This window comes from Neomonachus schauinslandi, chromosome 6, assembly GCF_002201575.2.
Source record: "Neomonachus schauinslandi chromosome 6, ASM220157v2, whole genome shotgun sequence".
Taxonomy (NCBI): Eukaryota; Metazoa; Chordata; class Mammalia; order Carnivora; family Phocidae; genus Neomonachus; species Neomonachus schauinslandi.
The window spans coordinates 23,560,470-23,580,991 of NC_058408.1; the positions used below are offsets into that span (position 1 = coordinate 23,560,470).

General features: G+C 35.3%; 1 protein-coding gene across 3 annotated transcripts in view; it reads right to left on the reverse strand.

The window, feature by feature from the left end:
• Window positions 1-20,522, reverse strand: part of KCNT2 (potassium sodium-activated channel subfamily T member 2) — a 377,441-nt gene that overhangs the window by 163,933 nt on the left and 192,986 nt on the right. For all 3 annotated transcript variants that reach the window (XM_021686661.1, XM_021686660.1, XM_021686659.1), the window contains exon 12: window positions 20,125-20,188. In XM_021686661.1, coding sequence (XP_021542336.1) covers window positions 20,125-20,188 — 64 coding nt within the window. The remainder of the gene's footprint in view (window positions 1-20,124; window positions 20,189-20,522) is intronic.

The window sequence follows — 20,522 nt, forward strand, 5'->3', positions numbered from 1 at the left end:
ACAGACACCAAGGCTCCACAACATAATATTCAGAATACATTGCAAAATTATTCAGTATATGAAGTGCCAGAAAAATGTTACCTATTTGTTAATTTTATGGGAAACAAACAAAACTAAGTCCAATAAACATTAGCCTTTACATGATCTAGATGACTGAAATCAGACTAGGGCTTAAAGCAGGTAATAAAAGTATCATCACTGAGGTAAAGGAAATATGCCCACAATAAATAGGAAAAAAACTCAGTAAAGGAATGGAAAATATTTTTTAAATTAAACAAAAAGCTCAAATATCTGAAACATATTCACTGGATGGGCTGTGAAGTATAATGGAGATGACCTAGGAGAGTCAGTGAACTTGATCATAGATCAACAGAATTTATCGAATTTGAAAAACAGAGAAGAGGGATGGAAAAGGAACAGAGTTCAGGGACTTGTGCAACAATGTAAAAATGTCTTATATAATGTAATTGGATTTCCAGGAAGAACACAAAGGAGAAAATAGACCCGAAAATGATTTGAAGAACTAGTGGCTGGAAACTTCCCAATTTTGTTAAAGGCATAATTTTTCAAGTTCAAGGAACTCAGAAAATCCCAAACCATGTAAACAAAAAACTACCACACCTAAGAACTCTGTAGTCTAATTATTGAAAACCAAAGGTAAAGATAATATTTTGAAAGCATCCAAAGAAAAATAGTTGTATGACCAAGGACTCTCATCAGAAACCATGGAAACCAGGGAACAGGGAAACAATATCTTAACCTCCAGAATGAAGAGGGGGGAAAAATTTTAAGCCATAATTTTATAGAGAAAAATCCTTAAAAGAGATGAAATAAAGGACTTTTTCAATTAATGAAATCTAAGAAAATGTGTTGTCATCAGAATTATACTACAAGAAAATTATAAGAAACTTCTTTATGCTGAAAGGAAATGATACCAGAGGGAAAGTCAGAACTTCGGTTATCAAAGAAGAGTATCAGAAATAGGTAATATTTGAGTGAACAAAGATAATTTTTTTCTTTAAAACATGTATATCTTTACAGAGAAAAATTTATAGTATTGTCTTGTGGAATTTGAAGTTTATAAAAATAACAGAAGAATAAGCACAAAGTTTATAACTTTAATATTGTTCAATATTAAAAAATAAGTAAATAAGTAAATTGTGCAATATTAACAGACTATGAAGAGTTAAGCCTGTGTAGTGTAGTCCCTACAGTAGTCACTAAAAAAATTTCAGGGCGCCTGGGTGGCTCAGTTGGTTAAGCGACTGCCTTCGGCTCAGGTCATGATCCTAGAGTCCCGGGATCGAGTCCCGCATTGGGCTCCCTGCTCGGCAGGGAGTCTGCTTCTTCCTCTGACCCTCCCCCCTCTCATGCTCTCTGTCTCTCATTCTCTCTGTCTCAAATAAATAAATAAAATCTTTAAAAAAAAAAAATAAAAAAAAAATAAAAAAATTTCAAAAGATAATTTCTAAAAAGCCAATAGGCATAATAATAAAAAAAAGTAGAAAAGAGAAAACAGAGGAACATGAATTGGTAGGGAGAAACAGAAAACAATTAAGTTAGACCTCCATCCAACCATATAAATGATGGCACTAAATGTTAATTAACTGAACATATTAAAACATAAAGGATATTTGAAAAACAAAACTAAAACTCAACTATAAGCAATTTAGGAGAGAGGGCACCTGGATGGCACAGTCGGTTAAGCATCTGACTCTTGATTTCAGCTCAGGTATTGTGGGATCAAGGCCAGCATCGGGCTCCATGCTCAGCTCAGTGTCTGCTTGAGATTTTCTCTCTCCCTCTCCCTTTGCCCCTCCCCTGCTTTCTCTCAAATAAATAAATAAATAAAATCTAGTTACTGATAAAAGTTACTGATAAAAGAAGTGATAATAAGAAAAAAAAACCCTCAATTTGAAAATGAGCAAAAGATCTGAACAGACACCTCACCAGAGAAGATACACAGGTGACAGATAAGTACATGAAAATATGATTAACATCATGTATCATTAGAGAATTATAAACTAAAACAACAATGAAATACCACCACACAACTATTGGAATGACTAAAATCCCGAACACTGACAACACCAAATACTAGTGAGGATGTGGAACAGTAAAAAGTCTCATTCATTGCTGGTGGGAATGCAAAATAATTCAGCAACTTTGGAAGACAGTCTCCAGTTTCTTATAAAACGAAACATAACCATACCATATAATCCAGCAATCGTGCTCCTTGGTATTTACCCAAATGATTTTTCCACCCAAAACCTGCACTTGAAGCTTTACAGCAATGGATAAAACAAAGAGGTATATCTAGACAATAGAGTATTATTCAGCAATAAAGAGAAATGAGCTGTCCAGCCATGAAAAGACGTGAAGGAAACTCAGATGCATACTGCTAAATGAAAGAGGCCTGACTTAAAAGGCTGCATACCGGGGTGCCTGGGTGGTGCAGTCTGTTAAGCGTCTGACTCAGTTTCAACTCAGGTCGTGATCTCAGGGTCATTAGATGGAGCCCTGTGTGAGCACGGAGTCCTGCTTAAGGCTCTCTTTCCCTTTCCCTCTGCCCCTCCTCCAGCACAGACTCACTCTCTCTCTCTCTCTTTCTCTCTCTCTTTCAAATAAATAAAATCTTTTTTTAAAAAAAGCTGAATACTGGGGCGCCTGGGTGGCTCAGTCAGTTAAGCAACTGCCTTCCGCTCAGGTCATGATCCTGGAGTCCCGGGATCGAGTCCCGCATCGGGCTTCCTGCTCAGCAGAGAGTCTGCTTCTCCCTCTCCCGCTCCCCCCTCTTGTGCTCTGTCTCTAAAATAAATAAATAAAATCTTAAAAAAAAAATAAAAATAAAAAAATAATAAAAAAATTTAAAAAGCTGAATACTATAGAAAGTGTAAAAACATCAGTGGTTGCTAAGGGGTTTGTCAGTGGGGGAGGGTGTAGAAGTGATGGATAGGTGGAATATAGGGGATTTTTAGAGCAGTGAAAGTATTCTGTAGGATATTGTAATGATAGATACCATTATACATTGGTCAAAACCCATAGAATGTATAAAGCAAAGAGTGAACCCTAATGTAAACTATGGACTTCAATTAATAATAATGTATCGATATTTGCTAATCAATTGTCACAAATGTACTACACTAATGCCAGATGCTAATAACAGTGGGAACTGGGGAGAAGGGATGCTGGAAATTCTCTATATATTTTGCCCAATTTTTCTGTAAACCCAAAACTGCTCGGAAAAATGGTATATTAAAAAAATAAGTGCGCAAAGTGTGAACTTTAGAGTCACAAATTCTGGGCTCTAATTTCACTCTAAAATTTACAAACATGTGCATGAGTTTAAGTTACTAAACAAATCTGATTGTCAGGACAAAAGGTTTGATTACATTTGTAAAGTGGATGTAGACAGCTTGCTCTTCTCATTTCACTTGACCTCTGGCAACATGTGACATGTAGACCACTGGCTCCCTAAAATTTTCTCCCGAGGCTTCTGTGACACCCATACCCCTTATAGTCCTTTGGCTTTCTTACCCCACATTGAACTCATCTTCCTGCTGATAATTCTTCCTTTTCCTGGAGGTGGGTTTTTACCAGCACCAAATCTGCAACTCCTCCATCCCTCATACCCCTGCATTCAATCAGTCTTCAAGTCTTGTTGATGACACCTTCTAAATATTGCTCTAATATGTCCACTTCTTTCCAACCTCCCTGCCACAACCTGAGTCCAAACAGTTGTCACTTCAGGCTTGGAGAGAAGGCAACAGCCTCCAAATCAATCTATTTTGAGTTTTATATATATATATATATATGTATATATATATATATATATATATATATATTTTTTTTTTTTTTTACTAATTCTGTGTTCTTATCAGATTTACTGCCGTTTCAAACGACCATCTGATTGGATATTTGGCTACCGTCAACCCGGCAGTGACTTTCTTTACTTTTAGCATCAAGTCCCAACTTCTTAACAAGGCTTGCAAGACCCCGTATCAAACTCTCCCCAAACTACTTCCCCAGCCTTGGCACTCTTTATTCCAGTGCATTCTCCACTGTTGAGCCTCCAGGACTTCTAACGTGGACCAGGACCTCTGTCATGTATTCTAGGAGACCTTCTCCTTCTGACTGAAATCCATAACAGCTGTTCCCACTGTGTTCACCCATCATAGTGTGAACCCACCTTTTTTTTTTAAGTGGATCCCCACTAAACGGTCAGCTCTAAGACAAGGGCCATGTTTTATACTTCATTCATCCAAAGTGCATCTCTAGTACTTCACTTTCATTTGTTTTCCAAAGATGAGTAGGAGAAACCATATTGACTTCACAAGGATATTGTGAGCATTAAATGAGATGAGGCAAATAAGCATCCGGCACACAGGAAGCACTTAGTAAATATGTCAAGTCAGTGGATAAATAGTTGATTGAAATACTGATCCTAAAAGCCCATAAATCTTCCTTGTCTCATTCATGCATTGTGCCCTATCAACAAGAATCTATGATCCTGTGAGTGGAGCATTAAGTAAGGAAAAAGGAAACAAGGTAAGTGTACAACAGCATAAATGTCACATGAGGAATAGAAAATAAGTATTTACTAATACACATAATAAAACTGGCACAGAAACAAGATTTTTAATTCATTCTTCTAACAACAGAGAATGATATTGATCTCTTTTTTTTTTCCCTTGCTGACAAAATTCAGCCTGAAATAAGATAGTCTGAATTTAATTGTAACCAAAAAGTAGAAGTATCGACCATGACAACTTTGGAATAAACAGTCTAAATAATAAAGGAAGGTAACATAGGGTATTACTGGGTCATCGTAGGTGTCTATTGCTACTGTGAAAGCAGAACATTTCACCTAAAGTCAGTTTATCTAAAAATTAATTGGCCAAAATCGTCTTATAAAATTCAATTTTTATAATTTGAAATATCTAAAAATTATTTGTTGGCATTCTAAGGGTCTAAAATACATCACTTTACCTATGAAAAGGATCTTCTTTCCAGAACTCCAAATGACCCATAAAAGAACTCAGATATTTTAGATGAAATTTTATACATGAATTGTTTCCCACCCCTCTATGAGAATTTGTAATTTTCATTAGATTCTTAAATACAGTCTATGACTCAGAAAATGGTAAGACATTAGTCTCATCAAAGGTCACTTTCAAGCCAGTTTTCAATTTATAAAATACATCTGTAGCACTAAAAAAAATGATAGATTTATTTTTTATATTTTGAGTATAGTTTGCTAACTTACCTACTGAACACATTTTTTAGGGTCAAGTAAAACTGAATTCTGAAACTTAAAATAATATATGTAAAAAAATTTGACCCCAATTTATAGGCAGCTAAACAATGTAGATACAACATTTATATAAAGGTAAAACATCTTGCAGCCAACTGGAAAACAAGTCTTTCCTAAACACAACTCAAATGTATTGTTTTATAAACAACTCCTGCCAAATACAATCATTGCCCAGAGAATAATATATTCCCAGAAGTTCCTCTAAAGGCTTTGCAGTAGACTCAAAAACATGTTGAGTGCAAGGGCCTATTTTGTTCACAGTTACATCGTCTGGGTCTAATAGGTAAATTGATAAATTATAAGCTTAGCTTGCATATATGTCTATCTACATATTGCATATATCTACATTATATATAATGAAATAAATAACTGAATGTAATTCTAATACATAGAATCTATAATATATGTCCTCTATAATTAATTGGTTTGATTTTATGACTAAATTAAGGAAACTACATAGTTCATCTGTAATGAACTGTAATTGATGTCTTTGGAGAATTAGGTTTCATATTTGAAATATTTATTATTAAGTACAAAGGTAATTCAGGATGTTCTTAAATAAAATACTTAAAAATGAAGCATATAACCAAAAACCCTAATAAATATAAAAACATTAAGATATTGGGGCACCTGGGTGACTCAGTTATGCTACTGACCCTTGATTTGGGCTCAAGTCGTGATCTCAGGTCCTGGGATTGAGTTCTGCTTCGGGCTCCATGCTCAGCATGGAGTCTGCTTGAGATTCTCTCTCTCTCTCCTTCTGCTCCTCCCTCTAGTGCTGTCTCTCTCTCTCCCAAATAAATAAATTTAAAAACTCTTAAAAATAAAAACTCCAGGTGCCTGGGTGGCTCAGTCAGTTAAGCGTCTGCCTTCAGTTCAGGTCATGATCCCGGGGTCCTGGGATCGAGCCCCGCGTCGGGCTCCCTGCTCCGCGGGGAGCCTGCTTCTCCCTCTCCTCCCCACTCATGCTCCCTTTCGCTATCTCTGTCTCTCTCTTAAATAAGTAAATAAAATCTTAAAAAAACAAAAACAAAAACATAGGACTGCTAGCATAATTTCCTCTTTCTTCCAAGTTTAAACAGAAGGGATCTGACCTTATGTCTGAGACCGAAACATTATCTTGGATTTCAGTTTTAAGACTGCTTATATTTCCTGCTCTTTCCAATGTTCTCTCAGGGATTGTAACCCTAGTTTCAATTTCCATTCTTACAGCTGAGAGTATACTACTCCTTACAGATACATCATGGCAAAAACCTGATTGCCTGTCTGAAATTCCGTATGTTACATATTCCTAGAATCTTCTTACCAGTAATTTTGGCACTGTGTAGCAGGTCAGTTTTACGGCCAGTTAAATAACACGTCTACTTTCTGCCTTTGCTTGTCAAGAACCAAGGCCTATTTTGTGCTCTGCTTCTCAAAGCTGAAATCCTGTATTGTTTCTAAGTTCTTGTTGGCCTAAATTCCAGCAATTTGCCCAGAGTCATATATCCCTTAAGTAATATCTTTTGCATACTTATGTCCTCTCCCAGATTCTTCAGGAATCACCGTCAATACCAAATCCAACTCCAGATCTTAATCCTCTTGAGTCTTCCCTGATTTACTCTTTTAACAAAGTTGAGACCGTAGTGTCTTAAAATCTCACAAAGTTCATTGACAAGTGTCAAGTGAATAATAATTAAAGTGATTCATAAAGAGGCTAGGCTATCTTGAAAGCATATAACTGAAGTTCAGTGACGATCATCTACCCTTTATGCCTACATTCATGAGGGAAATCTCAATTTGTAAGGGTGCCTCTCTTCCTGTACCAAGAAGAGAAGGATGACTCTAAACCACAGCTCTTTATCAGTGGAAAAGGCACCAGACTTAAATCTGCATAACAACCTAACTGTACTTTTCTTGATAACCTCTCAGAACTAGTCTCCCCACTCCAGCATCTTTCTTTTGTCATTAGCTGAAGATAGTATTTAAGGTGATGACTTGGACCATTTGGGGGAATTTTGCTACTTTCCTGGGTATCTCCCATGTATACCTGAGGTATACATATTAAATTTCTGTTGTTTTTCTTTTGTTATTCTCTCTTTTATTACTGAGGGGGGAAGGGAGACCACCCACAGAACCTAGAATGTAGAGGAAAATTATTTTTCCTCCTCTACAATTGCAAACATTTTATTTCAGCTCTTTCCTCATGCTGTCTGAAAGGGTCACATAGGGAATTTGCTGTCTGCGTGTTTGATGATTGTTTGCCTTCTACTCTAAGATTCCATATGTTCAAAAATGCATGTAATTATCAGTAAAAAATGAACATCTTTGACATTTAAGAGGAAAGATAACAGCATAGTATAAAATAAAATTTTTTTAAAAGTTATAACTTAAAGTCTTTGGAGTCAGATGACAAAGAAGGCTTTAAATTTTCCTTCAGTTTCATTTCCCGACAGCTTGATTTCCTGTCAGTTTTCTTCCTGACTATAGACCCTTTTCTTAGAACATTTACTTTAGAAAAAGTCCAATTAAAATTCTTTTTCCTGCCCCTTTGAGAATTAAATCTTCTCCCAGATTCTCACTAGTCTTACAACCCAGAAATGTCTTTCTCAAGAACCTGAGGGCCATCGTTCTGAAATGTAATCAACAAAGGAGTTAGAGCCCCTACATCCCAGTCTCTGTGGGAAGGCAGGACCCTACCCTTCATAAGAGACAGTTAGCAAATGATGGCATAATCACATGGACCAATCTCCCCCCTCCAGTACTTTTCCACCTCGTTCATCCCAGAACTTAAAAATCCTCCAACCTTTTGTTTCCAAGGAGTTGAGTTCAATCTCTCTCGTTTATTGCAACAGTCCTAAATAAAATCTTCCTCACCTGTTTAGCAATGTCTGGTGCAATTTTTCCTTGACACAGACAGAATAAAGTGTAAATATTAGGTCTTTGAGCTAGTATTCAAATAGCTAACCAGAGTCTTGCTTTATTAATCTACAAATTGGAGCTAGTAATAACTTCCTTACAGGGTTGTTGTGAAAAACACATCACAAATATAATATGTATAAATATATATAAATGATTGCTAGCCTGTAATTTATATTTAGTGATGGTTAATAAATGAGAGGTGTTATTATGTATTTCTTTTCTTTTTTTTTTTTCAGTTCCAAGAAGCAAAAATCAGTTGTGCCAAGAAAGCTAAAAGAGCAAAGCAAACACTACAGGTTTTTTTCAGAAGTAGGCCATTTATGTAAAAATCCATATGCCCAGTTCAGCTCAGAAAATCAAATTCTTTCACTACTGCAAAGAAAATCCATCCAGAGGGTAAATCTATTATGCTGAATACATTAAAATGACTCAGTGGAGACTTAACTTTGAATAAATCTTTTTGAGCATACCTAATGAGAGACTGAGTGGACAAGATATTGAAAAGGAAAGTGTCTGAACCTCTTAAAACATACCACAATATGACATCCTTCATTCTGTCCATTCACCACCTCTTAACTTTCAGCTAACTATCTAGGACTGTGATTCTAAAGAATGTCTGACATCCTCAGCAACTTCAGTCTGTCTACATTATCACTCTCTGTTACCTCTATACCCACATTCTCATTTCCCTGCTTACCAGCTTGTATCAAATGTTTCACCAAATATGCAGACCCTTGCATAAACAATCATTTTGCTTGCCTCTCTCAATCAGGCCTACTCTACAGGCAAAACTACAACCTTGCTAAATTCAACTCTCTTTCTACTACTAATAACAGATGGTGGACACAAACACACATATATGCTAAACAGGCCTTACTTCAAATTGAGAGTCCATAATATCACATAGGAGATGAACATATCTCCAGGCCATTTACTTTCCTGATGCTCTAGAGAACTATTTCATATAGTTCCTCAAACCTCTACCTTCACTTCCCTCTTTTCTGATGATCTCAACTACTATGAGAAAATAGAAATAATAAGAAAATTTCCATAGCGCTCTCCATCACATCCAACTACATACTTGCCTCTTGTTAAAATGGGTGAGCATTTTACACACTTCGCAAAGGGAAACTTTGTGCTATATAATGGATCATATTCTATCTTGTACATCCTATGACATTATTCTTTGAATTCTTCACTTTTCTCTCTGGTGGATCATTTCCTTTAGTATACAGACTTGCTAAAATTTTTTCCCACTAAAAAAAAAAAGAAAAAAGAGAGAAACAAAGTTTTCTTTCACCACACATTACCATCAGGTACTGTGGCATTTCTCTGCTCCCATTTACAGAAACAACTTCTAAAGTCTGTACTTGCTGCCTCTATTTCCACTCTGCTATTTAATTTTAAACTTTCATTTCTAATTCAAGAATTTAAAGCTATGAATCTCTTTTTAGGCACTAGTTCAGCTATGTCCCCTCAATTTCAATATGTGCATTTTCATCACAATTCAATTAAAATAATTCTAATCGTCCCTGTTATTTTGTATTTTACTGATGGCTTATTTAGAAATGTGCTAATTTTCAAATATTTGGGTATTGTCCTGCTGTAGTTTCATTGTTGATTTCTAATTAATTTCTATTATGATCAGAGAATATACTCTGTATGTTTTCATTCTTCTAACTTTTCTGCTATTTCTTCTATTTTCCAGCATATGATCTTTCTCTGTGAATGTTCCATACACATTTGCAAAAAATGTGTATTCTGCAGTTGTTGAATGTAATGTTCTATATGTCAATTAGATCTAGTTGGTGAAACTGAGCTCAAGTTTTGTTTTGTCTTATAACCCTACCGATTTTCTTTCTACATGTTCTGTTAGTAATTTGGAGAGCAATATTGAAATTTCTATCAATTGTAGATTTTTACACCTCCTTCCAGTTCTGCCATTTTGTTCATGTACTTTGAGGTTTCACGACAAGTTATGCACACATTGAGGAGTGTTATGTCTTCTTGATGCATTGATCCCTTAATTAACACAAAATGCTTTTTAGAGAAGATCCTTTAAAGGAAATTGAGAAATAATGGCTTATGTATTAAGAAAGAATTCTACAAAGATTGAGAGCGCAAAGGCAAGTGGAGAAGGGAATAGCATGAAGGAAACAAAGGTACCAATGATAATTGAACAAAATAAGGAAAACAATACAAAATGTTCTCTACTAGGGGACATTTGGTGTTCTTAGAAGGAAGAGCTCTAGGTATATGGAGGGAGTATAAATTGGAATGAGGGATCTAAGGACATCATAAGTTTGAAATAGTGAGTGTTGCTTTTATCAAGAGGTTAGACCTAAAGAGGAGGAAGAATTGTAATACCTATAAAGAATATAAGTAGTTTGAAGTAATAGGTACCATAAAAATAGTCTAATGAAATAAGTAACATGGTGTTGCTTTATGTATTCCTGTCTTAATAATTAATGAGCTTTATGATTATATTTTAAGTTAAGCTTTCAAAATTTTAAATTAATCATCCAATCTAAAAGGTCAATCTTCTCTAACATTTTATATGCCTCTTCCCCAGCGTTCGCTCCTTAATATTCATCACCAGCTGACATTCTATGCATTTATTTAATTAGTATATCGATGATCACTTCTACTAGTAGGCCAGCTTCATTAGAACTGAGATTTTTTTTTCACTGCTATGTTCATAAATATATCTTCAGTTGGTACATCGATGCTTGGACAATAAACCACTCAATAAATATTTGTTCAATGAATGAATGGTTAAAAGTGGTGATAGGGTTACCCTACAGCATTTTTATTCCTGTGCTATGCTCAGGTCTAAGAAGCAGGTCTAAGAAGCATACAAATAATTATGTCAATTGGCCCTAGGTAAATTTGAAGCTAAGTGGACTGAGACATGTAAACCTTACATGAAAATGTAAATAATAAATTTACTTAGGGTAGGATAGTAAGTGCAGATAGCAAATCTGCAATAAACAGCAATGAAAAAATAATGAATGTTAACAAATACCTATAATATACAGTGGATTTTTTTATAAAATTTAGGGTATGGCAGAAAATAATACAAAAAAGAAAATATGTAGTCAAAGTGACCACTGGGTCTTCAGTGAACAGTGTGTACATAGTCACCAAATTCTAAATGTTTATTGCGTCCAACATTTAGACTTAATCAATAAACAATGGCAGAAGACTTAGTTTTGATCACAGGACAAAAGGTAAATGATATCAGTCTTCAAATGCAAAAATGGAAGTACCAAAGACCAAAATTGGATCATGGAAAATTGGGAATGAAAGCTGAAGGAAAGAAAGAAACAAATGCCATATTCTTACAAAGCAGAAATACAAAATATAGTATCAGCACTTTAATGGATTTAAAGTCATTATCTTCTTTTAGGAAACGGACTAAAAATGGGAAGTAGAACAGACAACTGATGCCTGAAATCCTATATACATATATATATATTTTTTTCTGATTAAAATTTCAAACTGTGGAACCACTTTTATGTACAAATGTGTGACCCATTCAAACAGTAAGCTATTATCACCATGGGAAGCAGTTTGGTTCAAAGAAAGGAGTGTTAAAGTTGACCTGACCTGGGTAGAGCCCAGACTCGGCCGATCTGGGAAATCTAATTAACAACCCTGAGCCTTGGTTCTCTCGTCTATAAAACAATTGTGGTGAGCATGAAATGACATAATGTGCACAAAATGCCTGACCACATGAAAGCTACTCACGAAATGTCAAATTTGTTTGGTTCCTTTCTGCTTGTTTGCTTTATTAAATGGACTCGAAAAAATGAGCTAAAATATGTATACCAAGAGTAGCAACATGGACTAGAGCTCCAGTTCTATATAAACATGCAAGATTTTTATAGAAAATTAGCATTACAATATTAGGTGTTTTAAAAATGTTATCATTCTTCACAATAAGTTATGTAGAAAAATACATGTTTGAAAGTCTGTTATCTTTAAAATAAAAATAAATAAATAATAAATAAAATAAATAAAAATGTTATCGTCTTAAGAAAAAAATGGGCATTTTCTTTAAAATGCGGATATCATGTGCTCCATTCTTTTTTTTTTAAGATTTATTTTTTTAGTAATCTCTACATCCAACGTGGGGCGCAAACCTACAACCCTGAGATCGAGAGTCACGTGCTCTACTGACTGAGCCCGCTAGGCATCCTTGAGCTTCATTCATTCTTTTAAATTAACGTTGATCTAGAATCATCAAAAGGATTTTTGACTTTAATGAAACTACACTTAATGATTTTTTAAAAATAATTTTGTGATTCAAAAAAATTTACTAAGGATGCTGCTATAGCCCTTCCAGGTTCAGGATTACCCTATGATATCTGAATAAAGAATATAAAACTTTACGTAGGAATACATTTATTTTTATGAAATATTATTAATTCCAAAACAGAATCCTTTGGAATATTTATTCATTTTTCATTTTGATATTCACAGCTCTGCCTCTCCCAATTAGAATACACAGAAACTAATACTAGATTTGGCAGTATTCTGCCTGGTTTAAAAAATATTATTAAAACAATAGGAGATGGGGTGCCTGGGTGGCTCAGTCGGTTAAACATCTGCCTTCGGCTCAGGTTGTGATCTCAGGTCCTGGAATCAAGCCCCACATGGAAGGGGGGGATCCCCTGCCCAGCAGGGAGTCTGCTTACCCCCTCCTTTTGCCCCTCTCCCGCTTGTGTGCACTCTTTCTCAAAAAAATAAAATCTTTTAAAAAAATTAAAAAAATAAAACAACACAACTCATTCATTCAATTTTGCAACTCAGCAATAATAAATGCATGTGTATCTATCAGAAATAGTGTGCAATCAACATTTTTCAAAGGTATAACTCTATCAAAGAAAATAATATAACATTTTCATAATAGAATGATTTAAAAAAAATTTTTTGAGTATAGATGACACACAATGTTACATTAGTTTCAGGTGCACAACATAGTGATTCAACATCTCTATACCTTATGCTATGCTCACCACAAGTGTAGATACCATCTGTCACCATACATCACTATTACCATATCATTGACCATATTCCCTATGTTGTGCCTTTTATTCCCATGACTTGCTTATTGCATAACTGGAAGCCTATACATTCCACTCCCCTTCATTTGTTTTGTCTAACCCCCCACTCTCTACCCCTCTGGCAACCATCAGTTTGTTTTATATATTTATAGGTCTAATTCTGCTTTTTGTTTGTTTATACATTTGTTTCTTTAGATTCCACATATGAGTGAATTCATATGGTATTTGTCTTTCTCTCTCTGACTTATTTCACTTAACATAATATCCTCTGGGTCTATCTATGTTGTCACAAATGGCATGCTCTCATCCTTTTTTATGGCTGCATAATATTCCACCACCTGTGTGCACTCGTGTGTGTGTGTACCACATCTTCCTTATCCATTTGTCTATCAATGAATACTAAAGTTGCTTCCATATCTTGGCTATTGCAAATACTGCGATAGTAAACATAGGAATGTATATATCTTTTTGAATTAGTGTTTTCATTTTCTTTGGGTAAATATTGGTAGTGGAATTACTGGATTATATGGTATTTCTATTTTTCATTCTTGGGGGACCCTCCATACTGTTTTCCACAGTGACTGCACCAGTTTACATTCCCACAAACAGTGCACAAGGGTTCCCTTTTCTCCATATCCTTGTCAATTCTTGTTGCTTCTTGTCTTTTTAATTTTAGCCATTTGCATTTCCCTGATCATTACTGATGTTGAGTATCTTTTCACGTGTCTTTTGGGCCATCATATCAAAATGATTTTGAACCACATTTAGAAAAATTTCTGTGGAAGTATGCCTAATATCGAAAATTCAGCTCTATAGGTTTTAAAATTTTATTTTCTCCGCACAACAGATAATGCTAACTCATGTGCATAAATATAGCAGGAAAATATTGCAAGGTAAATCTAATATATTAAAAACAATTATTGGAAAGGTTCATTTTAGGAAAAAATATGTAAAAAAAATTAGTCTAGGGGCACCTGGGTAGCTCAGTCGGTAGAGTGTCTCCCTTCTGATCAGGTCATGATCTTGGGATCCTGGGGTTGAGCCCCACGTCGGGCTTCCTGCTTTCAAGGACCTTGCTTCTCCCTCTCCTCCCTGCTCATGCCCTCTTTCGCTAACTCTCTCTCTCAAATAAACAAATAAAATCTTAAAAAAAAAATTAGTCTAAATTACTTCTTAAGAAATCATAAACATTTCACTAATTAATTTCACATACATATCTTTGGAATTAAAATTAAGGAAAGAAAAAAATTGCCTAATCTTATTTATTTAACAAATATTTCTCCAAGGAAGGTTCAATGTAGTTGACCTTTACCAAAGTAAAACTTTTTACTTTGTTCATAACTGTGTCAGTAAAATATAAATCTACATGTTTCTTCTCACTATCCAATAGTTTCAACACTATTTCTCAACCGCTGTTGCAGAGTATGCAAAGTAGGAGTGACTGATTGCTATCTCTTGCTATCTCTTGCAGGATAGAAAAGAGTTTCCTGAAAATCTCCTAAAATTTTCCCACATGATTCATTTGTCTAACGTGAGTGAGCTTGATTAAAATTAGAGAGACCAGATAGTTCCTAGCCAAGTGAAGCATAATTTCATTATGTAGGAACATATCATGATTCCAGGCCTTCTGGCCCTCCCAAGACACTCACTTACTTTCACTCCCCAAAGCAAGTACAAGTGACAGTGATACTGACCTGACTGTATTAAGTGTAAAATTCTAGAGCTCATTTTCCTCTAAATGAAGATACAAGAAAGGTTTAATGAATGTGAAATGATTCAACTGTAGCAGGACTGGATAATCATAAAGAACGACTTACTTATTCTCTTCTTCTACCCACCTCCCAAAAGGAATGACCTACTTGGGGAGAGGCAACTAAAATAGTTTGTCTGGGCCAACCCCTCATATGTATAAAAAGTTATAATCAAAACAAGACGACCTAGAGTTTTTGCCAAAAATGATGTATTTATTAACCTTTGGGGAATCAAAGAGCAGAGTTTCAACTCTCCTGATAGGATTTAAACCAAACATAGGTGGAGTAGAAGTTGTGAACCAACTTCTCTGTAGGAAACAATGTAGAATTGTTTGCAGCAGCGACTATGCCAGGCCTGTCCTAAGACAATAGCTAATATGGGAGTATGTTCATTATCAAGCAATATGGTGTCTTCAATACTAACACATAGCTATTTAGCATAGTGCAACATTTTTCTGGGTTCCTACATTTTTTTCTGATAAATCTTTAATTGGATCATCATGCCCACATATGTAAAAATCATTTAAAAAAGAGATGAATGGTAGCCTACTGGTGTGTCCAGATTTGAGCACACTAGGAATAGTCTGCCATCCATTTTTGTAATCAAGTCCTGAAAGTCTGTTTCTCTAAGGACTATGAATACCTCTGTAAGACCCTGTACACACAAACACAAAACAGTTGAGAGACTCTCCAGGCTTTGCCAAAGGAGCAGAAATAACATATACTTAGTGCCACTCATGGATATTGGTTTTTCTTCTTGCCATCTGTCAAGACCTAAAACTACACTCAGTTACTAGGACTCAGGCCCTTCTGCTTCTCCCTCTGTTCAAGGTATCCTAAACTCTGACGCTGGCTTCTCTTCTGTATTATTTCCCAACACTTTAAATGTTTTACTACATTCTCTTCTTCCTTGCATGGTTTCTGAAGATAAGTCAGATGAAATTCTTATCTTTGCTCCATTGTAGTTAGGGTGTTCCCCCCACTCCTTGGCTTCTTTCAGGAGTTCATCTTTGATTTTCTGTAATTTGAAAATGATACATCTAGGTGTATTTTTTTTTTTTTTTGACATCTCTTCTGCTGGGTGTTCTCTGAGCTTCCTGGATCTGTGGCTTGGTGTCTGGTATCAATTTGGGGAAATCCTCAGTTATTTTGTTGTTTTTCAGTCTTTGTTCTCTTTGCTTTTTAGTTTTGGAGATTTCTGTTGATTTATCCTCAAGTTCAAAGATTATTTCCTTAGCCATGTCCAGTCTACTAATAAGCCCATCAGAGACATTCTTCATTTCTGTTATAATTTTTTTATCTCTAATATTACCTTTTGGTTCTTTCTTAAGGTTTCTCTCTGCTTACACTACCCATCTGTTCTTGCATGCTGTCTATTTTATCCATGAGAGCCCTTAGCATATTAATCAGCTATTTTAAATGATTGGTCTGGTAAGTTCAACATCCCTGCCATGTCTGTTCTGATACTTGTTCTGTCTCTACAAATTGCATTTTTTTGACTTTTGGTATGCTTTGTAATTTTTTCTTGATAGCCAGTCATAATATACAAAGTTAAAGGAACTGCTATAAATAGATCTTTAGACACGTGCAAGTAAGCTGGGGGTTTGGGGAAGCGTTCTATAGTCCCATGATTTGGTGTCAGTCTTTTAGTGAGCCAACACCTCTGGACTGTGACCTTCACAAATGTTTTTTCAGTGTCCTGCCCCCTTAATTGAGAAAGGATGGCTAGAGTGGTCTGGAATTGGGTATTACCCTTGTCCCAGATCAGTTAGGCTCTGATAACTAGGTTTCCAGCAGGTTAAGCTCTGGTTAACTAGTTTCCCCGAGGGAAAGGCCTGTTAAGAGGAAGAGAACTCTCTGGTGTAATTCAAAAATGGTTCCTTTTTCCTGACTCTTGCTGAAATCCCAAACGGATTTTTCTCTCATATTTATTGTGAGAACCTGGTCAAACTCCTGGAAGTAAATCTCACAAAATTATGGTATCCTTTCCCCAGGACTACATTTCCCAGGGGTTTTTTAACTCTCAAAGTTGTCTGCACTGAACCTCCAGCAATTCATCAATTACAGTTCAGGTTTTCCTGCCCCCACACTGATTCCCAGGTTGATTTCCACTCATGAGTCTTTGCTGGGGTAAATTACTATTCTCCATATTTGTGTGTCAGTCTCTCCAATCTTGGGCATAATACTTTGCCCTGTTTCCTCACCTCTCTTGCTTTCCTCCTAAATCTTTTATACAATTTTTCATGTGTTACCCTATTTTTAATTTCCAGGAACTATTTTTGGTTCATTAAGTGTTTCTTGTTTTGACTTCAATTTTTTTTTTTGTTCTACAGCCTACTATTCTTGTTTTATATATATTTACACTCTCCTCAACTTCTCATATTATTCTGAGGATATTTGTTATATAATTTAAAATCTATTTCTTCTCCCAGAATTGTGTAGTTTTGTTTGTTTCCTCTGAGTTCCTCTTTTCTATACACTTTTTATGTTTGTTCATCCATTCTTTCTTTTCCTCGTCAGGAATTTACTTAAATGTTTAGTGATGTCTGTTATCTGAACATATGTAGAAATTAAACACTCAAAAGCTATTTGGGACTTCACTGAATGTGGGAATCTTATTTTCACACAGACCTCACTGTAGGGTGATTAATCTGTGATACTGCACTAGGCTAGGAAACTTCAGACTTTATATATTTACACACATTCTCTCTTGTGATGTACCATTTCCCCAGAGAAAATTCCTCTAATATTGTGCCAGTGGAGATGTGGACCTAGCTATTAAGTTTCTGAGTCATTTGGGAGAAGCACGTCACATTCAGTGGAGCAACTTACTCTTTAATATCTTTGACTTTACCCCAACTCTCTGCTGCACCTACTGGTTCTGAGTGAAGGATATCCCTGGATCAAATTATGCCAACAGTAAACCTGTTCCCAGGGTGGGGAAAGGGATCAGCAATGGATTTCTGGAGAGATTCAGGGAATCTAATTGCTTCTTTTACAAACTTTTAATCACTATTCATATGTTTAGTCCCACATATAACCCTACTTACAGAAGCATCTGGTGCCTCTATTTCTTGAGACTTTTGAGGGTACATTGTAAAAAGCAGCCTGACTTGTTTCCTCTCTCAACTTAAATTTTAACTTCCTTCTGTCTAAGTCGGTTACCACTCATCCATCTGCTTTCTAGCTTCCAAACTTGTGTTAGTGCTGTCTCATCTACCATCTCCTTTGTCCTAATGAGTGAAATTTTTTATTCATTTCCTGTCAATTTAGCAGAGTGACAGAAAGAAATGGAACACATTTGTTTAACTGAGTGATCTCAAATTCACAGTTTAAAGGGTACTCTAAAAGATATTATATATTTATTTATTAATGTTTATGCTTCTCCTTGTTACTCAAAACATTATTGATACTGGAGGACTGCAAGTACTTTAAAACCAAGTTACTGCTTAAGGGGCACAAGATTCACAATTACATAAGTTAAATAATTATGGAAACAGACAGTAGATTATGATCAGTTCAAATTCATTTATTCCATAAATACCTTTGGAGCACCTAATGTGCCAAACCAATTAAGAAACTCCTGAAATAGTACTTAAGTGAACTGAGGAGGGTGTGGTCTGAATTAAGATAGCAACCATGGAGAAGAAGGGGAACAGATGAATTTTTAGAAATATATAAAGAGAGATATTTCACAAATTTTTCCAAATTATATTTGCTCTATGCTCTTATATTAGTTTGGTAGGCTACAGTAACAAAGTGGAACAAACTGGTGGCTTAAATAACTGAAATTTATTATTTCCCAGTCCTGGAGGCCAGAAATCCAAAATCAAAGTGCTGGCAGGGTTGATTCCTTCTGAGGGCAAGGAGGGAAGGATCTGTTTCAGGCCACTCCCCTTGGCTTATTGATGGCTGTCTTCATGTTCATATGGCATTCTCCCTGATAACTGACAGTCTCCAAATTTCCTCTTTTTACAAGGACACCAATCATATTGGATGAAGGTCCACCCTAATGAGCACATTATAACTTGATTGTCTTTATTAAGACTTTATCTCCAAATAAGTTCACATTATGAGGTACTGGGGGGGATTGGGCTTCAATATATGAGTTTTAGGGAACACAATACAAGCCCTAACAACCCTCTTCAAATAAAGGATGAGAAAATTAGTTTAGAACTGAATAAGAACTTAGGTAAATTAGAGTGAGGTCAACAGGAGAACATAGAGCCTGCCACATTCAGGACTCACAGTCTAACTCAATATAACAGAGTGTCCTATTAAATGCTCCAGAAAAAAACCAAATGATGTCCCTGAAAGACCCATGCATAGATTGCCTTTCCTCAGTCACTACAGAAGCCACCAAGGCTTTGTCTCTGTACCACAGATATGACTAAAGATAAACTCATCGGCTTAGAAACACAGGAGTTAATAGTACCTGCTCAATATAAAATAATAAAGTACTTTTTAAAAACAATAAAATTAGAATGCATGTTTAAAAACACAAGTTATAATTTGGTAAATTATATTTAATTTAATTAATTTAATTTAATTATGAGTTTATACAACTTTTTGCCAAAAAAAATCACAGAGATCATATAAGCCAAAACGTGTCAAGTTGAGGTGTGCTTCCCAATCACGTGGGGATCTTTTAAAAATACACAGATTCTAGATCCCCACTTCATATACACTGAATAAAATTTTCATGAATGCATACTTTTTTAGAAGCTCTCCAACTGATTCTAATGCAGACTGCCTGATCTATCTGCTTTGTTTTGAGTTGAGGAAATGGAGACCATTTTAATGAAATTACATAGGAAAGGACATACTTAATAAAAATATATGACCTATTTCATTTTGATCAACAGAAAACCCAAGGACTAGTAGAAACTACTTCAAAAAACAGTTTTTTTGACACAGTCCATAATGCTGCTCTTCTTATATTACAGCAAAGACAGTTTAAAGATATTTGCTTCCCTTTAGCAATATTTTAAAGTTACCTATATTTAACATAGGCAGATTTTTAAAAAAATTTTAAAAAAATCTTCTAAGGGAATAAGAACAATTATGAAAGAGACTTTTAGAAACTTACAGATGATGTCCTATCCACTTCACAACGGCTGCTCAGAATAAAACAGGCCTCAGCATCATCCATCCTAAATACAGACAAAAAAATAATAATAATAATCATACACTGAAATATCTTTGTAGTGTCTGAAAAATAGAATTCCAATGCTTAGTCCAATGTACACAAAGTGCAAATAAACTATGAGTATCCTTAGGCTTAAACGATAGTTAGATTTCTAGCAGATCATGACTGTACTTGATTATAAACAAAGCAATGGTTGTTGAACTGACTATATAACTCAACAGTTCATAATGACAAAAATTAAAAAAACACTCAAATTTTATTCTCTTTTATGATTATATATTTTTTCATGTATATGCTTTGTTTAAACTAAGGGAGTTGTATTGGCCTTTACTTTATGA